The 26,924-nt window shown below is 51.6% G+C and overlaps 4 protein-coding genes across 10 annotated transcripts; 2 read left to right on the top strand and 2 right to left on the bottom strand.

The window, feature by feature from the left end:
* Nucleotides 1–134: 134 nt before the first annotated feature.
* Nucleotides 135–5,509, bottom strand: CYP27B1 (cytochrome P450 family 27 subfamily B member 1). The gene is made up of 9 exons (XM_020873524.2): nucleotides 4,970–5,509; nucleotides 4,192–4,382; nucleotides 3,487–3,689; nucleotides 3,205–3,405; nucleotides 2,680–2,855; nucleotides 2,301–2,473; nucleotides 2,032–2,110; nucleotides 1,570–1,767; nucleotides 135–1,015 (listed from the first exon to the last, which is right to left on the bottom strand). Exons 1-9 carry the CDS (start codon nucleotides 5,159–5,161, stop codon nucleotides 902–904), a joined length of 1,527 nt encoding a protein of 508 aa, XP_020729183.2. The 5' UTR covers nucleotides 5,162–5,509; the 3' UTR covers nucleotides 135–901.
* Nucleotides 5,510–5,715: 206 nt separating this feature from the next.
* On the bottom strand, nucleotides 5,716–9,754 carry METTL1 (methyltransferase 1, tRNA methylguanosine). 3 transcript variants are annotated; one of them, XM_020873548.2, is made up of 6 exons: nucleotides 9,642–9,754; nucleotides 8,358–8,680; nucleotides 7,433–7,617; nucleotides 7,227–7,340; nucleotides 6,967–7,068; nucleotides 5,716–6,800 (listed from the first exon to the last, which is right to left on the bottom strand). In XM_020873548.2, exons 1-6 carry the CDS (start codon nucleotides 9,752–9,754, stop codon nucleotides 6,645–6,647), a joined length of 993 nt encoding a protein of 330 aa, XP_020729207.2. In that variant the 3' UTR covers nucleotides 5,716–6,644. The 3 variants fall into 3 exon arrangements, with proteins under 3 accessions (XP_020729207.2, XP_020729214.2, XP_020729219.2); XM_020873555.2 differs by having other exon boundaries at nucleotides 8,517–8,680; XM_020873560.2 differs by having other exon boundaries at nucleotides 7,433–7,593; nucleotides 8,517–8,680.
* On the top strand, nucleotides 9,752–17,787 carry EEF1AKMT3 (EEF1A lysine methyltransferase 3). Of its 4 annotated transcripts, XM_070454691.1 has the most exons (4): nucleotides 10,054–10,543; nucleotides 10,655–10,766; nucleotides 13,008–13,077; nucleotides 13,399–15,172. In XM_070454691.1, the coding sequence occupies exons 1-4, from the start codon at nucleotides 10,367–10,369 to the stop codon at nucleotides 13,712–13,714; spliced, it is 675 nt and encodes a 224-aa protein (XP_070310792.1). In that variant the 5' UTR covers nucleotides 10,054–10,366; the 3' UTR covers nucleotides 13,715–15,172. The 4 variants fall into 4 exon arrangements, with proteins under 4 accessions (XP_020729270.1, XP_070310792.1, XP_020729253.1 ...); XM_020873611.2 differs by lacking the exons at nucleotides 10,054–10,543; nucleotides 13,008–13,077; nucleotides 13,399–15,172 and adding exons at nucleotides 9,752–9,833; nucleotides 15,915–17,787; XM_020873594.2 differs by lacking the exons at nucleotides 13,008–13,077; nucleotides 13,399–15,172 and adding an exon at nucleotides 15,915–17,787.
* Nucleotides 17,788–17,886: 99 nt separating this feature from the next.
* TSFM (Ts translation elongation factor, mitochondrial) lies at nucleotides 17,887–26,040 on the top strand. 2 transcript variants are annotated; one of them, XM_020873532.2, is made up of 6 exons: nucleotides 17,887–18,135; nucleotides 18,359–18,529; nucleotides 19,323–19,451; nucleotides 20,246–20,368; nucleotides 23,445–23,532; nucleotides 25,457–26,040. In XM_020873532.2, exons 1-6 carry the CDS (start codon nucleotides 17,902–17,904, stop codon nucleotides 25,861–25,863), a joined length of 1,152 nt encoding a protein of 383 aa, XP_020729191.2. In that variant the 5' UTR covers nucleotides 17,887–17,901; the 3' UTR covers nucleotides 25,864–26,040. The 2 variants fall into 2 exon arrangements, with proteins under 2 accessions (XP_020729191.2, XP_070310791.1); XM_070454690.1 differs by lacking the exon at nucleotides 20,246–20,368.
* Nucleotides 26,041–26,924: the final 884 nt, after the last annotated feature.

The following is a 26,924-nucleotide window of genomic DNA, read 5'->3' as shown; positions in this document are numbered from 1 at the left end:
ATGGGGGTGGGGGTGGGGTGGGAGCGGGTAGTCACTTCTGGGACCTGAGGAACCAACCTAGGGAATCTGGGTCAGGGTCTTGCCTCCAGGTCTTTGTCGGAAGTGAGGGAAATAAGTCAGTCAAAAGTCAAGGATAGAACATCCAAAACAATTTTTTAATTTAAAAACAGTATTTAAAAAACTTCAACATGTAAAAGGAAGACTTAGGTCCAAAGACATCTCTGCCTGGGATCTGAGTGGTGGGGCAAGCAAACTTAACAGTGACCAGAGAGCCAAGGAGAGTTCTTTAAAAATCAAAACCCAGGTGAGGATAGACTCACCTTCCTAGGGGCAGGATGAGGAAGAAGCAGGGTAGACAGAGCCCGGGAAGCTGCCTGTCCCTTCTGCCACCTCATCCAGATAGAATCTGAGAGTCCACGTGGTGTCACCCAATCAGGGACAGGCCCCTGCAAGGTGTATGAGGACAGAATAAGGCCTCATTCTTCCTCTCAAAGAGCTCACAGGCAACGAGAGAGGATCAGTCGGGGGCAGACCAGATGCACACTTCGCTCGGGCTGTGGTGAGTGCTTAGCCGGCAGCATCAGTAAACACTGCGAGGCCCCAAAGGCCAGTGGTCGAATTCTTCCTCAGGCCACCCAGCATGATGAGTTAACACTGAAGCTGGCCCTTGAAGGATGCATGTGACTAGAAGGACTAAGCAGGCTAATGGGTCATGGTTTTCTCAAGGCTTGCTGGGTCAGGCCAGGTGCATGCTTCCTACCTCGATCAGGGCTGCTTCAAGCACTTCGCTATGGTCTCTCTAACCAGACAGACTGCAGAGAAATATACATCTCTTGGTCTCATGCCTAATAAACCCCTATGATGAGAGACACGGTGATGATAACAGCCTGTTTCCACCAGACTATCTGTCCACAAACTGTAGGTTGATGCTTCTCTCAGGTACCAGGACAGTCCGGGTCATTGGTCTGACGGGGGCAGAACCTGGCTCAGGTTGCACCTCAAAGTGGATCAAGATCTGCAAAGGGAGGAAGAAGGCCATCACTATGGAGGGGTCTACAGTGCTGGGTTTGGTTGGCAACGGGTATTATTAGTGTTAGGATGGTCAGTGTGGGAATGGCACCTGTGGCTACTAGGGGATGTCTTAGTCACTGAGGGTAAGAGATTATGGTAGGGAAAAAGATGGTCCAAAGACCCTCACTCACCCTCCGGGCCTATGATGGGACTGACATATTTCAGAGGATTAGGTCTCCCAAGTCTTAAATATTTCCATATGCCTGTCAGGAGGGCTTCCCAGGTGGCTCAGTGGTAAAGAATCCACTTGCCAAATAGGAGATGTGGGTTCAATCCCTGGGTCGGGAAGATCCCCTGGAGAAGGAAATGGCAACCCACTCCAGGATTCTTGCCTGAGGAATCCCATGGACAGAGGAACCTGGTGGGCTACAGTCTGTGGGTTGCAAAGAGTCAGAGATGCCTGAGTGACTGAACAACAGCAAAGCATGACTATCAGAAGGAGAGATGTGGCTCTAGAGCCCTCTGCTCTGCGGCAGGTAGAAGATCTAGATCACTCACCTGGGCCAAGGCCATCTGCAGCTCAAGCTCTGCCAGGCGTCTCCCCATGCAGCTGCGCTTGCCAAAGCCAAAGGGGAGAGATGCAAATGGGTGGGGAGCTGGACCTTCCCCTAGCCAGCGAGCTGGACGAAAAGAATTTGGTTCTGGGAACTGGGCCGGGTCCCTTGAAGTGGCATAGTGACACAGAGTGACCAGCGTCTGGTGAGGGAGGAAAACAAACTTGTCAATTTGGGCCCAAGAATGCCAGGAGGGAGGGAGAGAACAGGACCTGTGGACTGGGAGGAAGGCAGGTTCTGGTTGACTGTGATTCGGCCGTTTTCTGGAGCTACTTTTCCCTACTGCCCCATTACATCCCAGAGAGGCCAGGGAGAGGGTTTGAAGGGCTTATGGGGAGTATCTGAGAACCACAACAGTCCCAAGGCAGGGATGGCTTAGCAGGAGGGGCCCGTAGGCTCTACTCACATTTTTGGGGATGATATATTCACCCACACAGATGTCTCTGTCTGGGACACGGGAATTTCCAGGTACCACAGGGTACAGTCTGGGTGGCAGACCACAAAGGGGAGACAGCAGGGTGAAGCAGGGGCCACAGCCTTCCTCTCCTGCCACCCGCCTTCCAGACCCACTCTTGGCCGGGGGAGAGAAGCATTGTCCTGCACCCTCCCTCCCAGCTCCCACCCCCTGTATGCTTCCCCAGCATCTTCTCTAGCTCTCCTCTCCTGCCCCCTCACCTCAGCACTTCCTTGACCACGGCCTTCAGCAGGGGCAGCTGGGACAGAGCAGTGGCCGAGGGTTGGGTACTGGAGCCGGGGCCCAAGGCAGCTGAGATCTCAGCATGGAGTGCTGTCTGGATTTCGGGGTGCCGGGAGAGTTCATACAGAGCCCAGGAGAGCGTGTTGGACACCTGCGGGGACAGGGGGAAGCGTTAGAGGTGTTGAGAGTGGGGACCCAGCATAGGGGGCAGGATATGAGGCAGTCTGGACCCCAGGAGGTGCTAAGCCAAGCTGGCCTAGCGGACCACAGTGGGTTTCCAGCGGCAGGGAAATAGCCCCGAGATGGAGGAGGGTAAGCTGTGGAAGTGAGGCTCCCAACACAGAGGGGGAACCTCACCGTGTCCACCCCAGCAAGGAGCAGCTCCGTCACATTGCCCAGGATGGACGCGGCAGGCAGCTCTTTCCGGAGCAAGAAGTAGGTCAGGTGTGCCCCAGGTCCCGCGTCCTCCTCAGACTTCCCAAGCTGGCTCCTCATGGCCACCTCAGCCTCTCGCTGCTCCACGTGCTGCTGGGCTGTGCGGACGGGGACAGGGTGTTCCTCACCGCCTGGGAACAGCTTCATGTTCCCCCAGCCCCACGCATTTCCGTGCCTTGCTGTGTGTGAGCCTGCTAAGTCGCTTCAGTTATGTCCCTGACTCTCTGCGACCCCATAGACTATAGCCTGCCAGCTCCTCTGTCCACAGGGATTCTCCAGCCAAGAATACTGGAGTGGGCTGCCATGCCCTCTTCCAGGGGATCTTCCCGACCCAGGAATCGAACCCTCATCTCTTTATGTCTCCTGCACTGGCAGACGAATTCTTTACCACTAGCGCCACCTGGAAAGCCCAGCGCACCCGGGACGCCTAACCTGTCCGTGCCTTACCGAATGCAAACATCTGGTCCCAGTCTCGGCAGAGGCGGTCCCAGGGTCCGGGCACGAGGCGGTGCAGCCAGCTGGGCATCGCCATGGTCAACAGCGTGGACACGAACACCGAGCCGACCGCGCGGATGAAGGTCTCTGTGTCTGGGGGCACCTCCGCCTCCAGGCAGCCGAGGCGGGAGCCCAGCAGCACCGCCGCAATGCCTGGCCGGGAGGGGGCGCTGTCAGGGCACCCCGAGACCCGGCCCAGGTGCCTCCTACGCGTGTTCCCGTCCTGGGACTCACCTTCCAGTCCAAACTTGTAAAACTCTCCCGCCACGTCTCGAACCAGGGCGGGCGGCCCAGCGCCCAGTCCCCGCTGGCGCCGCAGTCGCCGCACAAGGTCACGGACCACGCCGTGTAGGGTCCCGGCATAGCGGGCAGCCGCTTGAGGCCGGAGGAGCAGCGGGGCCAGGAGGCTGCGAAGCCTCTGCCATTCTTCCCCTTCCCTGTGTGGGGGTGCGGGGAGGGGGCGCATCAGGGCAAACGGTGGTGTGGAGAGGCGACCCGACGGGGCTGGTGGCGCTGGAGATGGAGCGTGTCGGGCCGGGGTGGCCAGGAGAGGGATAGCGTCTTCTCCCTCTGGGGTACAGAAGTCTGACCCTGCCTGCACCCGCTTTCCATCCCCACTCCTCGTTACTCATTTCCTGCCCCTGAACCCAGGAGGGGCCTGGGTTCCTGGGTAAGCTGAGTCACAGAATCTTCCTTTGCATCTAGATCCTGGTGCCTCGGCCCCTTCCGCGAGTCCCCAAGATTCCGGCTTCAAAAGCTAAGGTGAAAAAGCTCGAGAGCCGGGCTCCACCTGAGCTTGAACGAAACGGACTGGGGTGGGAACCTGTTTGCCAGAAGGTTGGGGAGAACGGCCAGCTTCCTCCACCTCCCCAGACTGTCTCCAGCCCGCAAGGGAGGAAGGCAGCTGAACGTCGGGGGCTTTGGGGCCGGAGGACTCACGCGGTCAGCAGTCCGCAAGCCCGCTGGCGGCGGCGGCGGTGCTCCGCCCAGGGTGAGAAGCTGCAGCGCTCGGGCCGGGGTCCCTCCTGTCGTAGCAGCTGCTCGACGAGCGTAGGGGCCGCCAGGTACACGGTGCGCACCGGCCCGAAGCTGGCCGACCACACCGGCCCGAAGCGCGCGGCGCCCCGCACCTGGGGGAGCGCGAGCAGCGGACCTGAGGCCCGGGCCGGGGCTCCCGGCGGGGCTGCGCCGACTCCAAGGGCGCTGCTTCGGGCTTGAAAGGGGGAGCCTCTGCTCCCAAGTGGTGCATGGCTCTGATGCTGCAAACCCCTCTCCCTCACTCCCCATCCTAGGAAGTCTGGGTGTGATGGGCAAAACGGAGGAGCTGGGCGCAAAGCTGACACTCAGCACCGCTTTTTGGCCACCTGGGCGGAGAAACCCCTAAAGGCTCCTCCTGTGGACTGTTCATTTTAGGACGAGCCCCACAGAAGGTGTGGGAGCGTACTAGCTTTAAGAGAGTCCCGCCTCCCGCGCACTTGTTCTGGATCTACGAGCCTCCAGATGCCTGAAGCGCGAGAAGGCGCGTTTTGAACGCACTCCTCCGCGGGGTATCCAGAGGACTCCGCGTCCCGCGAGCCACCGCTCCCAGTCCCAACTTCGTCTTTTTCGTAACTCATGGGCATCCGTTCCCACCCGCCCTCCCTGCTCCGTTCTGCACTAGGGTTTGTGAAAGCCAACTTCCCCAGCTTTCAGTCGTGGGAACAGCGCCCCGTTCTACCTGCAGCTCGTGTAGCCGTGACAGCCCCCCTTTGCAGAAAAGCTCCGCAAGGAAACCGGGCGTGGAGGGGCCTGGGAGGTCCGCCAAAACCCGGGGCGCTGAGTCGGAGCCTCTGGAGCCCAGTGAGGCACCCAGCTCAGGACAGCGGACGCGATGGAACACTCTGGATGCGAATTTGAGGGTCTGGGTCATGGTCTGGCTCGGGAACCCACCAAAGCTCGCTCCTCCAGAGCATCTTGCCCGGCTCCTATTTAACTCTTGGGCGCGGTAGTGGCGACGCCCCCTCCAAGGTCCTCAGCCAATCCCCTCTCCTGAGTGCTGGGGATTAGCACCCAGGAACAGTAGGCGGGGCCGGAGCGGCCGAGGTAGCACCCTTGGGTCTCACGTTACCAGGACAGGCTTGCCTCAGTTTCTCCTGGGCTGGTGCCCTAGTCCATCAGCCTAAAGATCTCTTTCTCAGAAAGTCTATTTGGTGAGGTTTAGTTGACCACGATACGGACTCAGTCCCCAGTATTCCCACCACTTCCCCAGGGAGCTCGCCCCCCCACCCCCCACCCCCGGGGGCCCTCCTCGGGAATTCCCGACCTCCAGCTCCTCCAGGAAGAAGAGCGGGAAGAGGCACAGCTGGAGCTCTCCTCAGATTCCTGCCCCGCTGGGCTGCACCTTTTCTGTACCCGGGAATTTTTCTGCACTGCCACATGGCTCCCCCGCCCCTATCCCCCAGGTGGGTTCATGGGTTAAAATGGTTTCAGGAGCCTTCATTTTTATTCCTTGAGGAGAGGGGGTTGGTCTTTTGGGTCAACAAGCCGTGTCCTACCAGCCATGGGAATATGGGACTTGAGGAGCAGAAATGAAGAAACTTATTGCAAACTAGAAAAGTTGAGAGATTTTGCTGGGCTCCTGGACAGAGCAAGGGTTAAGCGAGAGTTCTGACTCTCCAGCTGACTCAGTCTGCTGTGTGTGTTTGGTGTGGGGGGGGTTCTAGTCAGCAGCCCCTTTCCACTTTTAGCCTCAGAATCCTCCCCAGTTCAGCTCTCTGCTCCTTACTCCCGCCCTCCACAAGCAGGTTCAGGGCTAGTCAGCCAGCTCTGAAATCAAAGCAAAGGTCAACCTGAGGAGGGAGGGGGTCTCCACCACCACACCCTCCCAGGATCTCCAGAGACAGCAAGAACAAAGGGAACAGGAATTCCCCGGGTCAAGTCTTAGGCTGGGAGAGGATGGGAGTGATCCACACTCCAGCCTTTCTTCAAAAACAGCAGCATGTGTATGCGCACACATATACATGTTAGCCTCAGAACCGTAAAGCAAACGTGAGCAGGCAGGTGATTTGAGTCTAGCAGGCAGTTTGGATGGACCGTGGAGAACTGCATTCCTCGCTCCAGCTGAGGAGAGCGCCTAGGAGAAGGGAGCGCTAAGGAAGAGCAAGCCCCACTCCCTTCCAAGGATCTCTTCTGGCCCAAGGTCTTCTGACCTTCCCAGTCAGCTGCTTTGGCTTTCTGCTGCCCCTGAGAGGGGTCTAGGGCGGTCCTGAACCCCAGGGTCCTGCCCTGGGCAGATCTTCAACTTGAGAGACTGCTGCCTGCTCCCTGTGTAGCAGGCTCAGCTGGGAAGGTCCAAGGGCCCAATCTCCTTTCCAGTCCCCCAAATATGGGGTTCCACTAAGACAAAGGCAAAGTCAGTGACCAGGAGGGGTAGGAGTGGGAGTCACTGCCTGGAGGGTGGAATCCTGTATTCTTCGGAAGATGGCTGGGAAGTTCTTTCCTCCATTGCGTACAACTTTCTTTCCCTCCTCCGTTGAGGTGCCCAGATGTCCCACAATGGGGTCTTCACTCTGGGAGAAGGAAGGGTCCAGAAAGTCCTTGCCCATCTTTCAGATTGCCCTGGTCCCTATAGTCATCCCGTCCTCTGGGCATTAAGCTGGATTCAAAGAAGACAGAACCACTCTGGCAAGGATCTTTCCGTAACTCTCCGCAGTTTCTCTTGGGCTCCCTACTTACCAGCTCCTCCAGAGGCACACGCTCGAACAAGGGGTGCCCTTCAAAGTGGGTGCACATCCACTCATGCAGCTCCGGCACGTCGGTTATGGTGTACACGAGCCCCTGCGCAAGCAAAGTCACTCTGCAGGCGCGCTGCGAGCGGCCGAGCAGCGGGGCGATGGGGGTGGTGGCGAGTCCCCAGCGAACCCCCCACTGCGTTCTCGGTTGGAAAGCCCCTTATTAGACCCCTTACCCTGTCCTCCCTCCTGCTCTCGACTCACCCCAACTCTCAGCACGTAGGCATATTCTGCCAGCAGTGTGGGGCTGATGATTCGCCACTTGTGCTTCGTCCGCTTGAAATGTGGGTCAGGGAAGAGGAAGAACATCTTTGCCAGCTGTGAGACAGTCAAGCACCGACAGGGTGGTGAGAGACCGGCCTCCACACCCCACCTGCTCACCAGCCTAAACCCCGGGGGCCCCGCCCCACCTGGCCCTTGCGGAAGAAGTTAGGAAGGTGCTTCATGGCATTGCTGCGGAGACAGGCGATGTTCTGGAAACCACCTCCAGGAGCGGCTCGCAGGGCCCGGATCCGGTCTTGTACATAGTCTGAGACTTTCACCCGGATCTCCAGACCCAGAATCAGCGTGTCTGGGAACAGCGGTGACAGTTCCACTGGACACAGAAACAGAATCAACCTCATCCTTACAGGATGTACAGAGGGGTCAACACAGGAAAGGAAGCCTCAATCAGCAATTACCCAAATCAGGGATGGAAAGTGTGGCCACAGAGCTACCTATATGGATAGCTCTGTGCTGGAGAGGCTGAGGGGCACCCCAAAATTGTCACCAGAACCGGAAGTGGGAAGGCCTGGCAACACATGTGTCTTTGCACATTCCTTAAAATCTGCACAGTGTTCCCACACATTGTCTTACTTAATTCTCATGACATTATGCGGTAAACTGCACGGATGATAAAACTGAGGGTGGGAAATGGCTGAAGCCACAGAGCTGGAACTTGGAACCACGGTTTCCCGCCACCAAGTACTACGCTCTTCCTCTCTGTCACGCTGCTCTTTCCATGGAAGAGCTCTACACAGAGAAGTGGGTCTCATGGCTGGGACAACACAGGCGATATAAGAGAAATCTGAAAACAGGATCTTGGAGAAGGAATGAGTTCTGGTGAGGAAGGGGGAAGGGAGAGGGGTGTGGAATCCCCGAGAAAGACAGTTCAGGATCATTGGCCACAGCAACTAATCTCTGACGCTAGTGCTGACCAGCTCACTGACCCGGCACCTGGCAGGTGAAATGGCTCATGTAGGGACCTGAGCCAGGAGCAGGGCCAGACCAAGACAACTCAAGTTCTAAGAGGCTTTGAGGCAGCCCCCTCCCTTCTCCCGGGCGAAGGCCACAGACCCAGAGTAGAGGGAAGGTGGAGGTTCTTCACAACGATGTCACAGCAAGCAGTGTCTGGTCCGAAGGGGAAAGGCCAACTATGGCCCCCAGCAAACCTGCTGAGGTGGCAGAACCTAGGCACTGCCTCTCCTTGCCCCAGAGAGAGGGCCAGAGTGTTACCTAACAGGCCGCCATAGCCACAGCCTATGTCTGCAAACTCCACTTGGGCCTGAGCTCTCTTTTCTTTCTTATCCTTTGGGTCGCCGTGGCTCTGATTTTGAGGCGGTGGAGCAAAGAACTCTGGGTATAGCTCAGACCAGTCCATGTCCTCTGGTTTCACAGGGCTAGTGGAGAGAAGGCGTGAGAAATGTGGTTACGCCATTGTGGAAGTGGTACTATGTGTGTGGGTGGATGGGTGAGGGTGGGAGATGCATGAGAGGAGGGTTTCTCAAAAATTCTGTAAGAGTGGGCCCTTTGGCCTCTAGGGAGCACAATGGAAACCACCCTTAACCCCCAGTATGAATCATCGGCCTATCATGGGGCCCATGACTGTGATCCGCCTATCTCCCTTCCCAGGGTTGATGTGACTGACTGAGCATCTCTCCTTTCTGGGGTTCAAGTTCCCCTTGTCCCAGAGACTGGCTGCCTAAGGCACTGGGACTTGTCTTTGCTGAAGTTCTCTGCGGGAAGAGGATGGAGTAAGGTGTGGGTGGGGTTGTGTGGAAGTTCCTCTTTTTTCTTAAAACTGATTTTATTGGAGTATACTTGATTTACAATGTTGTGTGAGTTTATGCTATAGAGCAAAGTGACTCAGTTACACATATACATGTAACCACTCTTTTTTAGAATCTTTTCCCATATAGGTCATTACAGATGGTTGAGTACAGTTCCCTGTGCTATCCAGGAGGTCCTTATTAGTCATCTGCTTTAGTAGTGTGTACATGCGGATCCCAGGCTCCCAATTTCTCCCTCCCTCCAAGTTTGCCTTTTGCTGAATTTCACAGATTAAACTGAAAGATGGAAACGACATTCTCCCTCCATCACTCTAGTCTCAGTAACAATTTCTCTCTTCCCAGCCTAGCAATCCTACCCAGACGTCGGCCAGGACGCCACGCCCCCTCCAGCCCGCAAACTCCGCCCTCTGCCGAATCTTACCCCGCCCCCTCCCCGCGCCACCACACACAAAGCTGACGTCACCCAGCGGTCCTCCCTAGAGTCCCCTAAACCCTCCCAACCGTTCAAGCGCGATCGATTTTCGGGGCTAATCCGAGAATTCTGCCCTCCTCTCGCCCCCTGCTCACTCACTAGCGCAGCGTATGATCCGCCATGGGGTTGGAGTGAGCCCGCTGCCGATAGTAGCGCTTCTGAGGCTGTGGGGCCTCGGCTCCTGCCGCGTCCCCAGCCTCGGTTCCCGCCATGATCTCCAGCGCGAGTTTCTCTGCGGAACCCACGTGGAGAACTAGGCTCTGGGCGCACGAGAATGACGCGGCCAGGCACGTAAGCTCAGAGCCCTCCCCTTAAACCCCCAGGAGTGAATTCGGCTGGGCTGGGCGGGGAGGCCCGCAGCGGGCCCGCGCGGGAGGGTACTTCCGCGCCGCTGGTCTTTAGCTGGGCTGGCAAGGCCAGGCTCGCAGCCCACCTCTGTCCTTAGCTTGCTTCTGTTTGGTCTGGGTTACTAGCCCTGTTGCAGGCCCCTGTGCACCCCGCAGGTGAGAGGGGTCCAGGGACCCCGCTTTCCTACGTTGAATTAATCCTCGTTCCTCTGCCCTCCTCCCGGGCTCCGATCAGTGCCCTGGGTCTGACCCCCGTAGCCCGGTGTAAGTCCCGTCGGCTGTGCGCTGGGGACCGGAGCCAGGGAGGCAGCCCCTCATCCCAGCTCCAGGAAGTCAGACTGGAGGAAGGAGGGCAAACTCGAGGAGGCGGGGCTCGGTGCCACGGGGCAGCCGTGGGGCTGGCTGTCCCCCAACCCCCACCCCGCTTCAGATCAGGGATCCGAGCGCTGGCTGGCGTCTGGGCATTCTCTCGGCCAGATGGCAGATTCCCGCCCAGATCCTGAGTCAGAGCCCGATTCGGTGTTCCCACGTGAGGTCGGGCTCTTCGCCGACTGCTACTCGGAGAAGAGCAGGTTCTGCTTCTGTGGGCACGTGCTGAATATCACGGAGAACTTCGGGTCCCGCCTCGGGGTGGCAGCGCGCGTGTGGGATGCGGTGAGGAGTGGGCGGCCCGGGGCTAGGGTCCGCGGGGACCCCCGGACTCCCGCTCTCCCATACGGAGTCATCCCCGCTGCAATCTTGTATTTCCTCTTTTTTCTCCTATAGGCTCTAAGCCTGTGCAACTATTTCGAGAGTCAAAATGTGGATTTCCGAGGCAAGAAAGTGATCGAACTGGGCGCGGGGACTGGTATCGTGGGAATCTTGGCAGCGCTGCAGGGTGCGTGAGCTTTGCGGTGGGAGGGGGTGAGGGGAACGGGGATGTAGAGAACTTGTCACTTCCTGGGTTCTTGAGAGAGGGAGAGTGGTTTGGGAGCAACACAGTGTTTTTTTTTTAAAACAAACTTAACATTTTTTTTTTTGCCCCTGCCTGCTCCTGTGTGCCAGACAGTGCTGATTCGCTCCAGCACCCATGGTGATTGGTTGAGGCGGGTGGGCAGGAAATAAAATTTGGGCAGGCCTTAATAGGAGTTTTTCCTACCTTTTTGAGATTTCCTGGACAATGCTGTCAGAGAAAAATCTAATGGTCTTCTGTTAAAATGCCTATATGGAATTACTCTCTAGAGGGAGTAATCTGCAGGTGTTAAACCTCATGAGTAGTTTATAACTTCACTGTGACTATATTTTTGATTCTTTAGGTTTTGATTGCTTGGGAGGAACAAGCTTATGAGTTTTTGAGGGTTAGGCTGTGTTTTGTGGGAAATGGGGTAGGAATTAGGCACTGCCAACTTGGGAAAGAAAAAGGTAAAAATTCTTTATTTTTGTCAAGAATCAGAAACTACAAAGGAAAAAGTTCCTTGGTTTATAATCTGATGGGCAGGCAAAACTTCACACTGAAAACATTCCTTTAAAAACACTTACAATGACATCTCCCTAGGAATGCAAATTAACATGTCCTCGTTCACAGGGACATAACACAAAACACATTCAGGGAAATCTTCCCAGTAGCAGGCTTTCATTCTTTTATTCTATTCATTCAGCCAACATGTATTTGGAGTCCTATATGTGCCAAGAATTGTGCTAGGTATTGGGATACAGCAATGAGTAAGACAGATTTCCTCTCCCCAAGGAGTTCATGGTCTAGTGTTGAAGATGGGGGAAGATGTTACAGGATGTTACGGAGAGGTGTGTGCAGAGCCAGTGGACATGCTCTGGCTGTGTCTCCCTTGACTCTCTGGGAATCCATCAAGAAGAAGGTCTATCAGATGAGGAGTATGAACATAGCAGGCTCAGAAAGAACCGAAGGAGTGTCACCAGCAGCTTTCCATGAAGGATGAGTGGATAAGTGGGCAGCTATGCTAAAATGGCAGAAAAGATGTGTAATATCAAGGGAAACACCTTTCACTTGCTTCCAGACTGACTTCTTTTGTCTTCTGTTCTGCTTCCCACTCAGAAATCTGGGTGTCATTCTCATCCATTGCCCTCTCCCCTCGCATCCTGGCAGTCAGCAAGTCCTGTGGGTCACATGTCCTAAATACAGTTGTCTGTTCTCTTCCCCCCGGCTCTAGTTCAGGCCACTGCCAACTTTCCCGTGGATTTTCACGAGTGTCTTCAAGCTTCCCTAGGGAGAAGTTTGGCATGCCCAAAGTAGATCTTGTGATCTTCTGCCACCAAACCTGTTTCTCCCTCAGGCTTCCCCATCATAGTGAAGCAAACTGCCATCCAACCAGTGGGGAATCTAGACCCACCTCTGACATGTCCCTTTTTCTCATCCCCACCTCCATTATCCAAGTCTGGCTGATTTAACTCCTAAAAATCTCCTGAACCTCCTGTTTTTCCGTCCGCACCGATGGCTCCCCAGTCCTTGGCACCGTCACTTGCTTGGATGGCTACAGTTAATCAGACTGGTCTTCCTGCTTCTACTCCTTGCCCCCACCTAGACCTCTGCTCGCTCCACCCAGCTGGCAGAGTGATCTTCTCAGCACCCCTTCCCCATCTTTCAGTGGCTTCTTGCTGCCTGCAGGACAGAACCAGTCCCTTGGGCATGGCCTCCCTCTCCCTCGAGCTCCTTGTGCTACCGAGCGCTCTCCTGTCAGTTCCGCAAGCCTGTCTCCGTGCCCCCTTCCTGGGAGCCTTCACATAGGCTGCGCTTGCACGCTCGTGTGTATACCCCGCGTCCCGCTTGGCTAATGCATGTGCCTTCTTCCGAGCTCAGCTCAAACATCACTTCCAAGGGAAGGCCTCCAGGACACTCCCACCCGCACGCTATCTTAGCTACTTCTAGTATTGTAGACACAATTGTGCTGACTGGTTTCGTTTTAAATTTGTGGTCATTATCGTCAGATGTGTCCTTAAATGATGTCCCACTAGCCTCTTAACCTCTCCCTCATCCAATTATTCCTCTGCTCTCCTAAACATCTTATTTCTTACCATTTCACCTTTCATACCTCCAAATGTCTCTCTCTCCCCAGCCGATGATTTTGTTCCCTAGCTCTTCTGATTGCTTCCTTTTTTCTTATAGGAACTGTCCACGGGTTCTCTCTCAGCGTCTACTCACCCAGCTGTGTCTGTCTGCACTGCCTTCTCTCCTGGTACGATGCTAGACGTGCTGTGCGCCTAGCTGAGGTCAAGCCCCCCAGGCCTCATGAGACCCGAAACCTTCTCATCTGTTTCACGACACTGTTCAAGCAGATACCCTGCCCCCTGCCTCTCCTGCGTTTCTGTTTTCCCTTCTCTCTGGATCATTCCATGTGTGTGTTTGTGTGTATTATGCATATAAATATGCGACAATTTCTCCTATCTCAGATCCTACACATCCCTGCAGTTACCATTTCATTTCTCTGCTCAGCTTTGTGATGAAACTCAGAAGAGTTAATACCCACTGTCTTTCCTCTCCTCCTGTGTTTCTTCAGTTCCGTTCCAGAACACCCCCTCACACCGCCCCGCCCTGCAACTTGCCTTCTCCACTCCAGTAGCTCCAGTCAAGATTGGGAGCTTCACTTTGGACTGCTTGTTGTTAAGTGCAGCAGTCAGGGGACTTCCCTCGTGGTCCAGTGGCTAAGACTCGGAGCTCCCAATGCTGGGGGCCTAGGTTCCATCCCTGATCAGGGAACTAGATCCCACATGCCGAAACTGAGAGTTCGCAGGTCGCAACTAAAGAACCTGAATGTTGCAACAAAGATGGAAGAGCCTGCAATGCTGCAAGTAAGACCTGGTGCAACCAAATAAATAAACATTAAAGAGAAAAAAAGTGCAGCAGTCAGTATGAGCCCAGCTTCCCGGACTTGGTGGCAGTTGTCACCCCCCCGCCGGTGAAACACCCCTCCTTTGGATTCCAAGGCGCCAGGCTCCCCGGTTCTCACCTCGCTGGCACTGTTTCCATTTCCCTTTGTTGGTGGCTGTCCCTCTTCCCGACCAGAAGTCTGGCTGCCCCAGGGCTCAGGAGCAGCCTTCCACCCGCCCCTATTCTGCCTGCACTCACGGCCCAAGCGCCCTTTCCACGCTGATGACTGACTCTCCTACTGATATCTCCAGACTTGTTTGTATAACCTCCAGCCTACCTGATACCTTCCTGTGGTTGTCCGATGAACATGTCAAATGTAATGTGTCCAGAAGCGCATTCGTGATTTTCCTGTCCAGCCTGCCCCTCCTGCAGCCCTCCTCACCTAAACAAATGACACTTTGATCTTCTGGTTGTCAGGCCAAATATCTTGGAAGCATCCTCAGCCTCTCTTTCTGATAGTGCGTATCTACTTTGTCAGAAACCCCCGTATTGACTCTACCTTCAAAATGTATTCAGGATCTGAACCATGCCCTGGTTCAAGCCATGATCACTTCTCACCTGGGTAACTGTAGCCGCCTCCTAACTGGTTTGTTGTGACTTTGCCCCTCTGTGGTATTTCCTCATCACAGTAGCCAGAGTGATCTCTTTAGAGCCATTCTTCAATTCTTAAAGTCATAAGGTTTATGACATTCTTCCATTACAAATTTTCCAATAGCTTCCCATCTCACTCAGACTGAAAAACAGACTTCTTGGTTGCTTTACAAGGCGCTGTCTAGAATCTGACCCCTACGATTATTTCTCTCACTTATTTTGCTCCAGCTACAGGCATTCCTACTGGTCCTCAGACTTGTTAGGTGAACTCTTGCATGAAGCTCTTTATTCTTGGTCCTTCCGTTTATGGCTTTTTTTTTTGGGGGGGGAGGGGTTTCTAAGCTCTGTCAGTCTTTCCTTCCTAATGTGTTTTACCTTCACCTCTTTTCTTTCTGTTAGTCCCTCATTTGGTATCTTTTAATCTGAGAGACCCATAGAGTTTGCCCCATCACTTCATACAGGTCATTGCTCAAACATAATCTGCTCCCTAACTACCAGTTTGAAGCTTTCCCTAACTACCCAGTTTAAAGTGACATCCCCTGCCCTGTCCTCAAGCAGTTCTCCTCCTCCTTCCCTGCTTCAGCATACCATCTGATTTACAGTGTGTTTTATTTCATTTTTTTGTTGCTGTTATCTCTAGCCACTAGACTGTAAGCCTTTGGAGTGGAGGGATTCTTGTCTGATTGGTTCACTGCTGTATTCTCAGCACCTGGCATATAGGCACATAATGACTATTAATGGAAGAATGAATTCTGAATATTTCCTGTTTCTGTAATAATCACCATGATTATGACTAAATCATTTTGCATTACCTCATTTGTCTCCGCCTCTATAACAAATCTCAAGGAAGGCCAAGGTCTGGTCTTGCTCACCCCTCTACCCTCAGAACTTGGTAGATGCTCAGTACATGTACCTACTGCATGAAGGAAGCTTTCTGAAGTCCTAATCTAATCATCGTTACCCTCTGCTTCTGCCCTTAAACCTGTTGCCCTCAGGATCAAGCCTGGATCTCCTTAGCATGCCATAACGATTTTCCTCTGTACTCTCATGCCCTAACACGTTTCCCTGCCACCTCCTTTGAGCTCTAGCCTTCCTCGCATACGCTGTGCTTTCTCATCACCAGGCCTTTGTACTCTCTCTTCTCTGCTTGAGAAGCTTCACCTGACCAACTCCTCCTTGCCCTTTAAGGCTTGCTGAGGTCATGTCTTCTGGGAAGCTTTCCAGATCCATGAAGGCTGGTTTGTGTCAGTAGGGGGTGGGTGCATAGCCCACCTCCAGCTTAGTCCTGCCCAGGCTTCTGCTGACATCTGATTGTTGTGTGTTGGGCAGAGAGGTTGAAGATTAGCTCAGCGAGAATGTTGATGTTGTAGAATGTAGAGTAATGTGATGGCAGTGGATGAAGCTGAGGTTAGGGCAGCTAAAATCCAAAGTGTGGACTTTGGGCTGTCAAAACATTACCTTCTAGGCCCCGAGGTCTCTGGTCATTCTGGGCAGGAGCTGAAACCCCTTGGTCGGTCCCTCTGACTTGCATTTCTCCTCCTTCCTCTCTCTCAGGGGGGGATGTTACCATCACTGACCTACCCCTGGTCCTAGAACAGATCCAGGGCAACGTCCAGGCCAATGTGCCCCCTGGAGGCCGGGCCCAGGTCCGCGCCTTGTCCTGGGGGATTGACCAGCATGTCTTCCCTGGAGACTATGACCTGGTGCTGGGGGCTGATATCGTGTACCTGGAGCCCACCTTCCCGCTGCTGCTGGGGACCCTCCGACACCTGTGCGGGCCCCATGGCACCATCTATCTGGCCTCCAAGATGAGAGAGGAGCACGGGGCAGAGAGCTTCTTTCAGCATCTCCTGCCCCAGCATTTCCAGCTGGAGCTGGCCCAGCGGGATGAGGATGAAAATGTCAACATCTATAGGGCCAGGCACAGGGGACCGAGACCTGCCTGACGTCACCCTTCTGCTCCTCCGAACGCCTCGTTCTCATGAAGGAACTGCCATGTCTCCAGAGCCATAACATAAGGACCAGAAACAGCTGGATCTCCTCTGCCTGCCTTTCCTCCTTCCCTCATTGTTTCCTGGGCGCCTCTTGGGAAGCTGCAGGCACAGGCGCCGCTTGTGAGGGTACCGGATCCCTTGCCGAGTGGGCTGGAGTGCAGAGGCGATTCCCAGCTCCTGTTCTCAGCAGAGGATGGTGAGAGGGCAGCCAGGATTTCAGGGGAGGGGAGGTTAGGTGGGAGAAAACAGTGGCTGCAGAGACAGTCGTGACCCTGTCTGTCGCCATTGTCTTTTTATACAGAATGGATTATTTTCTCCAGATTCTATTGGAAATTTTTTTAAAGGAAAACAAGCATTAAAGATCTCCTCTGCATCCAGAGAACATGGGCTTTTGCTGGGGGGTGCTGGGGAGCAAGAAACCTCAGACCACCCACTTCTTGCTTCTAGAGGTAGTCTGGTGGAACTGTGGCTCTAACTGGGTCAAGTCTTCCTAGCCCTGAAGTTGGGCTTAGAGAGCAGAGCTGTCCTTTGGACTGTAGCTCCTTCAGTCTTGTTGGAGTTGGAGTCCTGATCGCTGAGTTCCAGGTTCTCTTTGATCTCTTTTTTTTTTTGTACCTTTCCAAGCCCTGTCAGTCCTTCCTTCCCAACGTGCTTTCCTTCACCTCTCTTTCCTCCCACTATGGGGCCTCTGATTGATCCTCTCTTGACTTACTCCTGGGGTCACACATCACCTCCTGTGGCCTCCTAGCCTCCATTCACTCCCATTCAAACTGTTTTGTAAACTCCTGTAATCTTCCGCAATCAGCTCCGATTAGCTTCTGCTGCTGCCAACAGAAGCAAGAATGAGCTCTTCTGCTTGGTACTCAGTGTATCCCGTGTGACCCCAAATTACCCTTCTATTTCATTTCCTACTGGCTTCCTACACGTGTTCTCACCTCTGGCCAAATTAAAAAAGGTCTGCTTTGTTCCCCAAGCCCACATCAAAATTCTCTGACTTCTTCCTTCATTCTTTCTTTCTTCATTCTTTCCCTGCCTGGGTCATATTTCTACCTCTCAAAATCTTCATTGCTCTTAGCCTCTTGCCTGAAAAAAGTTTTATCTGAGCCTCCTGTTCGAATATGATTTTTCTCCTTTGAGACCCTTTAACTCTTTGTCTCCTGGGGCTTATTTACCTTGTCTTGCGTGATCACTTGTCTGCTCCCTATTTTCTCACCATCAGATTACCTTAGAGGGTAGGGCTGTATGGTCCCAGGCACACATCAAATATTTCTGCTTGTTCAACAAGTAGTTTACTGGGTTTGTTGGAGGAACACCCTGCCTCCTCCCCAGGTGACCTTGGTCAAACTTCGGAACCCACTCTCCTACCTTACAAGTTTGTCCGTGAGCCATAAATGGATATAGAAATAAGCACTGGAAATAAACATAAAGCCTTACCACGTGTCTCGTGTTGTTATTTTGTGACAACTCGCTTTCATGTCTTCCATCATTGTACCTCTGGGGAATAATTCTCGTGTGGAATGCAGTCAGTAGGCCAAGTGGGGAGGCGAATGCGCGCCCTGGACGGCAGGTGGCGCTGTCCCCGCCCGGCGCGTTCTGGTGGAGAGTTTTGGCCCCGCTGCCACGCCGTAGGCCCGTGGCCTCATAGGTGCGCCGACCGGCCGCACCGAACGGCCAACGGAAAGATGTCGCTGCTGCGGTCATTGCGTCTCTGCCTGGTCGTGCGGCCAGGGAGCTGCCAGCTGAGCGCGCTTGGCTCTGGTCCCTTCCTGCCTTCCTTGCAGGTCTCCCGCGCGCCCGGCACGCTGCCTTCCCCTCCCCTGGCTGCGTTCGGCTCCATCTCACCCTTCTCCCCACCTCGGTGCCTCTTGGCGCTCCAGCGTCCCGGCTCTGCCTTTCCCTCACCCTCTGGGCCCGTCTCTCCTGAAGTCGTCCCCCGGCCGACGTGCTCCCTCCTCCGGAGCTCCTCGCCGCTTCCTGCTTCTCATCCCTTCTTATCCCTTCCAGGCCGGGCTCCCTCTGCTTCAGTCGCCCCAGCCGTGGCATACATTTCACTCTGGGTCCTGGCTGTCCTCGGCTTCCAGCAAGGAGCTCCTCATGAAGCTGCGGCGGAAAACGGGCTACTCGTTTGTAAACTGCAAGAAAGCCCTGGAGACTTGTGACGGGGATCTCAAACAGGTGTGGGGAAGGAAGTGGAGGGGAGCGGGGATGGGGTACTGGGGCCTTACCCCACTGCTTTCCAGAGGTCGCGCTGGGGACTGTAGAAATCACACCGGCTGCTGTCCAGTGACCCATACACAGGATTCTGACTTTAATGGCAGTCTCACCCTTTGACTCTTACCTGTTTTGAAGCAACTGACTCAGCATCCCAGGGCTCACACACTATTCCATGCAAGGCTGTTGTAGTAGTCAGACCAACGCTCAGGTCCTGGTACTCTCACACTAATCCCCGCGACCTTGGGTACCTTTCTTAATCTTTAAGAGTTACATTGTTCTTTTTTTGCATAAAGAAAATACTGCCATCTCCCCCGGTAGGGTTGTTGTGAAGATTAAACTTATCCAAAGTACCAGGCGTGGGACTTCCCTGGTGGTCCACTGGCTAGGACTTCAAGCTGTCAGTCCAGGGGACCCTGCTTCTATCCTTGTCCAGGAACTAGGTCCCACATGCCGCAGCTAATGGTTTTCATGCTGCAGCTAAGGATCCTTTATGCCATAATGAAGATGGAAGATTCTTCATGCTGCAACCAAGATCCACAAGCCAAATAAATAATTTTTAAAAATTTACTAAACATCAGGCACAATGTCTACTGTCTGGCATTTGGTGGTATGCTGCCCGTAAATGATAGATTAGTTTCTGTTGTGGGTTTTAGGAGAAGGGGAAAGAATTGGGGAACCTGAAGATGTTTTAGAGCCCCATTCCTTTCTAAATTCTGCGCTTATGTCATCTGCCCCTTATCTTTTTCATTTATAGGCAGAGAGCTGGCTCCATCAGCAGGCCCAGAAGGAGGGCTGGAGTAAAGTTGCTAGGCTCCATGGGAGGAAGACCAAAGAAGGTCTTATTGGGCTGCTGCAGGAAGGAGGCACGGCTGTGTTAGTAGAGGTGAGTGTCAGAGTTCTAGACATCACAAGCAACTGTCTCCTTGAGTGTGGGCTTTGTGGTAGACCTTTGCATTCTTAAAGAAGAGGTGTTTGAGAACCATAAAAGCTAGTTAGAATTCAGCCCGTGAGACCCCAGTTATTAGCTCTGGATTCATTCCAGTATAGACACGCACAGGTTGTTGGCGAGGAAAGGCCTGTTAGGGTAGCCCAGAGGGCCTCCAGCCTCCATGCTGCAGACCGGTACCGGTCCGTGGCCTCTTAGGAACTGGGCCACAGAGCAGGAGGTGAGTGTCAGGCGACGGAGCCAAGCTTCCTCTGTACTTCCAGCCTCTCCTGATCGCTTGTATCACCAGCTGAGCTCCGTCTTCTGTCAGATCAGTGGTGGCATCTGATTCTCAGAGGAGCTTGAACCCTGCTCTGAACTGTGCATGCGAGGGGTTAGGGTTGCTGCTCCGTCTGAGAATCACACAAGCGGCTTGGCGTTGGAGGAGCCCAGAGAATGAGGGGGTTGTGGCTTGCGAGCACAGGCCGGTGTGAACTGGAAGTGAATCCTTTGGCCACATTGTGGAACCAGTCTCTGAAGGCGCAGGTCAGTGCTGGCTCATTGGCACAACAGGGATCACTTCATTAAGTTTCTGGCCTTGAGCTACAGGAGCAACGGTAGCTTTAAAATCCCACAGACAGTTGTTTCTGTTTTGTTGGGTCTGCTACCTGTTCTGTCAATACCTTGCTTTAAGACACTTTTGAAGACTATTAGTAAACAGTTTATACAACAATATCGATTTATTCCCATAGGTGAACTGTGAGACAGATTTCGTTTCCAGAAATTTAAAATTTCAACAGTTGGTTCAGCAAGTAGCCCAGGGAACCCTGTCGCACTGTCAGAACTTAAAGGACCAGCTCTCCACATATAGCAAAGTGAGTTTGGGGTGTCTCCAACGTGCTGGGTTTCTCCTTCCTCCCCTCTTAGGGTCTTTGCTCTTCCATTTTTCAGACGTTCTCAGGCCTCACTTCCTTATTTCATGTCTCTGCTTAAACGTCATCTCTCAGGAGCTCCTTGCCTCCTATTGCTCTGTACCCTTGTTTTGCTTCATTTAGAATATTTTGTTATAATGCTTATATATTACATTTATATTTATTCATTTCTGTTTGCCTTCCACAATAGACTATAAGTTTAATGAGGCAGGAAATTTGTCTTTTCACTAGTGTGTGTCTGGTGCATGAGGGGTGGGCCCAGCACTTGGCTGGGGCTCATTACATCTCTGTTAATGAATGAATGAATTCCCATGGGATAAAAATCCATCAAATCAGGTGAAACTTTGTATTTAGGAATCTAGAATATCCTAAGGAAAGGATTTCTAAATACTGATCCTGGAGAAAAGGCGCTTGAGGAGACCGAGCATTTTCTTTTCTGTAGGAGGATCAAGGAAGGAATTATTGACATATCCGTATGCCTTTGATCCATCCTATTGTCAAAGCAAAAATGAACCAGCTACTCAAAACAACTTTTTTGTTTGTACCACCCTTTTCCTTCTATTTATCTTTCTCTTGAGATCTTGTGATAAATGTTAATTAGTCCTGGTTTTGTGTTGTTTAGTTGCTAAATCATGTCCAACTCCTTGTGACCCCATGAACTGTAGCCCGCCAGGTTCCTCTGTCCATGGGATTTCCCAGGTTAGAATAGTGGAGTGGGTTGCCATTTCCTTCTCCGTTGTAGATTCTTCTTTTGTATTGAATGTGATAGGCTGCAATTCATCATATAATCCATCAGTCGTTTTAATGCTCAAATTATCCCTGGATTTGGCCAGTATAACCTAAGCCTGTGCAAGCTGTCTCCATTGTCTCTTTGGTATAGCTTATTATTTCCCAAGTATTGCCTGCCTTTTTGGCGTAACAAACTATTCTGGGCTCATGTCATGTTTTCCTTGCCCCATGCATGGGATCGGCCGCTTCTGCAGGGGTCTTGATCCTTTTTGGTGGGGGAATGGCTTTAGAAACAAAGATCTGGGCACTGTGTGCATGTACACTCTTCAGTCATGTCTGACCCTTCGCGACCCTGTGGACCATAACCCACCAGGCTCCTCTGTCCATGGTATTCTCCAGGCAAGAATACTGGAGTATGGAGAAAGTAACGTGGAAATTTACTTTACCGTATGTAAAATAGATAGCCAACGGGGATTTGCTGTATGTCTCAGGAAACTCAAACAGGAGCTCTGTATCGACCTAGAGGGGTGGGGTGGAGAGGGAGATGGGAGGGAGGTTCAAAAGGGAAGGGATGGATGTATACCTGTGGCTGATGCATAGTGAGTTTTGACAGAAAACAACAAAATTCTGTAAAGTAATTATCCTTCAATTAAAAAATAAATAAATACTGGAGTGGGCTGCCATACTCTCCTCCGGGGGAAGGTCTGGGCGTTGGGTATGCGTAAATCTACTGAGATATCATTGCTGTTCTGCTCTTTCAACAGAGCTAGAAGAGTGTGTGTGTTTCAGTTCTAATCCTGCACCACAGGCTGCTTCCTTTTCTTCCTCATTCTGTAATTCACGCCTTTCTTCTCTCGTAGTGAACGCACTGGCCCCTAGCAGCTTCAGTGTGTTTGCTTCTTTACTCGTTGTGCAGTGCATACACGCTTTGTTTCAGAGTTACGGTCCCTGATCACTGCATAGAGTAAACCTACTAAGTGGCTCAAGATTTCTTTGAGGTTCTTTTTGTCCTTAGTTGAAGTTATGTGGTCAAAGGACTGTATCAAAAGTAACTTGGATTAGTTTTGTTCCCCCTTTTGAAGTTATGTTATTCCTTTGAAATACAGTTAGAATCTTTGTTTCTGTTTGGTCAGTGTTCATTTTCACTCCAAGCCTTTGTTAGTTTTATTTTTGAATATGTAAAACTAACGAAGTTCTGAAAGTTAAAACTATGATAACTCCCCCAACACATACACAAGTCTTACTCCCTCGTCTCCCTTCTACCCCATTCCTATCCACCCTTGTAGATAACCAGCTTCATTGGTTTCTGGTTATCCTTTTTGCAAAAATAAGCATATTCATCCTGGTGCCTCGGATGGTAAAGAATTTGCCTACAGTGCAGGAGACCCAGGTTGGATCCCTGTGTTGGAAAGATCACCTGGAGAAGGGAATGGCTATCTATCTACTCCAGTATTCTTGCTTGAAGAATCCCTTGGACAGGGGAGCCTGGTGGGCTGCCGTCCATGGAGTCACAAAGAGTTGGACATGACTGAGAGGCTGATGCTTTCATACAAATATTTATTACACAAATGGTGATGTAATATGTATGTATTCTTTAGTTTGCTTCTTTCACTTCATACACCCTGGAAATACTCCTTAGCAGCTCATGGAGGCACCTTTTCCTTTTTTTTTCAGCAACATAGTATTCCACCTGTGACTGTACTGTGGTTTATTCAGCCAGTCTCCACCTATGTTTGGACTTTTAAACTTTTCAGTATTTTACAATTAGAAAAATTTGCTCAATGAATAACTGTGCATATGTACTTTTGTATCATTGGAAGAGTTTTAGAGTAAATTTCTAGAGATAGGATTGCCAGATCAAAGGATACAAATATATGTAATAGTTTTGTTATCTATTGTCCAATTTCCCACCATTGGATTTGCACCATTTTTCATCCCTACCAACAATCTACTAACCTTTTAGCTTTAGTATTTTATGATTGTATGAAAATATTATTCCTGATTTCTAGGAAGCTACATTCTAAGAAGTTAGGCCGGAGATTGGGATGGATTTGGGGGTGGAGTGTTGATAGGATAAAATATTTATAAAAGTGGAGCTGTTGTTAATTGTTAATGTCCTTGGCTTAAAGAAAACATTGTTTGTAGTTAATTGTCTTAAATATGGGTTATTTCTGAGGAATAACCTATAACCTATATTTTTGCTTAGTCTCTTGGTAATTTGAATTATACAGACTGACTCATGTTCAGTTGTACTGAAAATGACTCTTGTTCATTTTCTTTGTGCACTTAGGGCTTCTTGAATTCCTCTGAGCTCTCTGAACTTCCAGCAGGACCCGAGAGCGAGGGTTCTCTCAAGGATCAGCTGGCCTTAGCGATTGGTGAGTACGGATGTAAGGACTGTATGTATGGATTGTAAGGATGTGGAAACTGGAAATTAAGAATTGAATCTCTGGGTATCTTTGATATTCTCCAAATCTAGATCAAAAATTACAAGGTCAAGTTCCTGCAAGGGTCAGATAGTATGAATGCGAGAGGTGGGTTGCATGTTAGAAATTGGTGAGCAGTGGACACCCTGAAAAGCTCACATTCCACTGAAGGAAACCATTAGCAAGCCACCTGATAACTTTGAGGGAAATAGGATCCCAGTGTCAGAATTTTTTAATTCCTTTAAAAGGATTTAGATTTGTTTGAAAAAAAAATTAGTTTTTAGCTGTTTGCAACTAATTAAAATTAGCAGGCATCACTGCTGACCAAACAAGGCATGTCTTTAGGCAGCGATGGCCTTTTGACCTCCGGTTGACTGCCTCTCTATACACTGTGAAGGAAATAGTCCATCAGAGGGTATTTCACCTTTGTGAAGGGATCCAGGAATATTTCAGGGTGTGGTGTTTAGGAAATTGTCCTCTCTCTCTTTTTTTTTTTGAAATTGTCCTCTTTAAAAAAAAAAAAATCTGATCCTGAGTTTGTGAAGGTACATGTTTTTAGAACCACTGGCTGCAGGAACCGCATCTGGATTATTGTGGCGGGAGCAGCAGGGGTTCTGCCTTCCTTGTACACGAGCTGATGGAAGGAGGGAAGCAGGGCTGGGGTGGAGCTTGCGGGAATTCACTGCTCATCTGATGTTTCCGTCAAGGCATCAGTTCTGTTTTTATCAGGTCGTCTTGAGGTATGTATGATGTTTCAGTGAGTCATGGCTGAGAAACCAGCCAGCCAACCAGCTGTGTATGCAACTTCTTAAGAAATTCTGGAAGACTTGGGTGTTTCAGCCTTGTCAGTTTCTGGGAATTGACTGTTGGGTAGGTGCTTAGGGCTGTTTTAGGAGCCCTTTTGGTTTATGACTTCTATGACTTTTAGATGTAACAAGGGCTACTTCAGGGCTGTTTTCCCAGACCCCGTTATTTTCCTACCCCTTCCTGCCTTTTGACTTATATGGGCTTCTGATAGGAGGGGATAGCATCCTAAGAGAACAGTGAAGGGGGAAGGGGACTAGAATCTGGTTTTGTTTCTTACAAGTAACTTCAAAGATGTTATCTTTTTATTTTTGATGAAGGGAAGTTGAAACCACCGGATGACTTGGGGTTTTAGATTTCCCGGGGCTTTTAGTTTGGGATTTTCCCCCAAATAATGGATGATCAGGAGTTGTCTGTGTCAGCTATGGTGGTTTGGGGGAGGGGTGGTGATCTGGTGGGAAAAACCCTGAATTGAGTCAGATCTGAGTTTGAATTCCAGCTGTGCCATCCATTAGCTCTGAAGCTTTGGAGAAGTTCCTTTAGCTCTCTAAGCCTAAGTTTAATGCAGTGATGTTAGCCAGATGGGAGTGCTCATATTAGAGGGCTGGATCTGTAATAAGTTCTGTTACACATCTTATTTATTTCTCCCAGTAACCCTGCCTTCAGGTTAAGTGGCATGATCTGCATTTTGCAGATGAGAACACAGAAGACTTTGATGAATTAGTAAATGGGGTTATATCATTAAGTTACTTGCCTAAAGTCATGTGGCCGGTGAGAGGCAGAACCTGTGGCCAGGGTCTGTGTGATACCAGAGTCTGTGTTTCTAAGTACCAGCATGGCACCTGGTTGGTGCTCCATAAAGTACGCTCCGTTTCTCCCACCTTCTCCCCCAAGACCCCTTTTCCTGTTTGTCCTGAAAATGGTATCTTTCCGTCTGAGGGCACGTCCACAGTATAAATGCAGAGGACTCTCTCCCAGGCCTGGCCGCTGCTGTGCGTATTTTGGTACTGCCATGGACATTGTATTCTGGAAGCGTGTTTTTGTTTGTTTGTTTGTTGTTGCTCTCTCACAGGGAAACTGGGAGAAAACATGATTCTGAAACGGGCCGCGTGGGTGAAGGTGCCAGCTGGGTTCTATGTTGGCTCTTATGTCCACGGGGCCACGCACAGCCCCTCGCTCCGCAACCTGGCGCTGGGGAAGTATGGGGCCCTGGTCGTCTGCGAGACGGCAGAGCTGAAGGCAGACCTCGGAGACCTTGGCCGCCGCCTCGGGCAGCACGTGGTGGGCATGGCTCCCCTCTCTGTCGGCTCCCTGGACGACGAGCCCGGGGGAGAGGCGGAAACGAAGATGCTGTCGCAGCCGTACTTGCTGGACCCTTCCATCACACTGGGGCAGTACGTGCGGCCTCACGGGGTGTCCGTCGTAGACTTCGTGCGGTTTGAGTGTGGAGAAGGCGAAGACGCAGCAGACGCCGAGTAGGTTCCAGAGACTTTGGGCCCAGGAGGACGTGTTTATTCTGAACCCTGGACACTTACAAAAAGAAGTTTACTTCCTAAGCCTCTTCAAACCCAGAATTTGTTTTTCATTTGAGTTTATAATGAAATTATATACTTCGTGGGTAAAGCTATTAAATAAAATTGTTAGGTAATAAAGAAAGTAGAATCTTTTCCTTGTTTGCGTCATGCTGGGCCTAGCTTTTTTGTGCCTGACTTGTGATATGTTTTAGAAAACAACAGGTGGGCCTCATGGAAGTGGCGGACAGTGTCCGGGAGAACTGTGCTGCTTCTCCCTTCCACGCATTTATTACGGCGTCCTGAAGCTGTCTGACTCTTCCCCTCCTGCTCCTGTGACATAGACCTCTCTTGTTCAGTTTTGCTTTGAGATGCTGTGGACTGCGCTTCTATCCTGGAACTTCCCCAGTTACATTACTTCTGCCACATGGAATCTTCTGCAGTTGTTGACTCAAACTTAGAGTTGTCTGGAAAATGTGGTTCATTTGTTGATGTCTGTAGCATGCTTTGAAGGCTCTCTGTGGTGGTATACACACTGGTTCTGGCCTCATTCCTGAAATTAATAACACATGGCCTTGTCTCTCTTCTGGATAGTAGGGTGTAGCTGGGTGGGGCCTGAGGTTTCCTGGACAGCTGTGTGGCAGATTCTGGGATTCTTGTGCCAGAAACAGGGATCCCAGCTCTCCAGAGAGCTCCGTCAGCAGTGCCTCTTTTTTAAAAGGATTTTAATAGTTTTATTTGTTTATGGCTGTGCTGGGTCTCTGTTGCTTTGTGGTCTTTTGCTCCAGCTGCGGTGCCCGGGCTTCTCATTGCAGTGGCTTCGCTTGTTGCGGAGCACGGACTCTGTGGAGTTTGCAGGCTTCAGTAGTCGGGGCTTCTGCGCTCTCGAGCGCAGACTCAGTAGTTGGGGCTCATGGGCTTAATTGCTCCATGGCACGTGGAATCTTCCCAGAGCAGGGATCGAACTCATGTCTCCTGCATCAGCAGGTGGATTCTTTACCACTGAGCCACTGTAGGGAAGCCCAGAAG

The sequence above is a fragment of the Odocoileus virginianus genome, chromosome 24 (genome assembly GCF_023699985.2).
Source record: "Odocoileus virginianus isolate 20LAN1187 ecotype Illinois chromosome 24, Ovbor_1.2, whole genome shotgun sequence".
Lineage (NCBI taxonomy): Eukaryota > Metazoa > Chordata > Mammalia > Artiodactyla > Cervidae > Odocoileus > Odocoileus virginianus.
The sequence above is the reverse complement of the archived record's forward strand: the minus strand, read 5'-3'. Positions and strand labels throughout refer to the sequence as shown.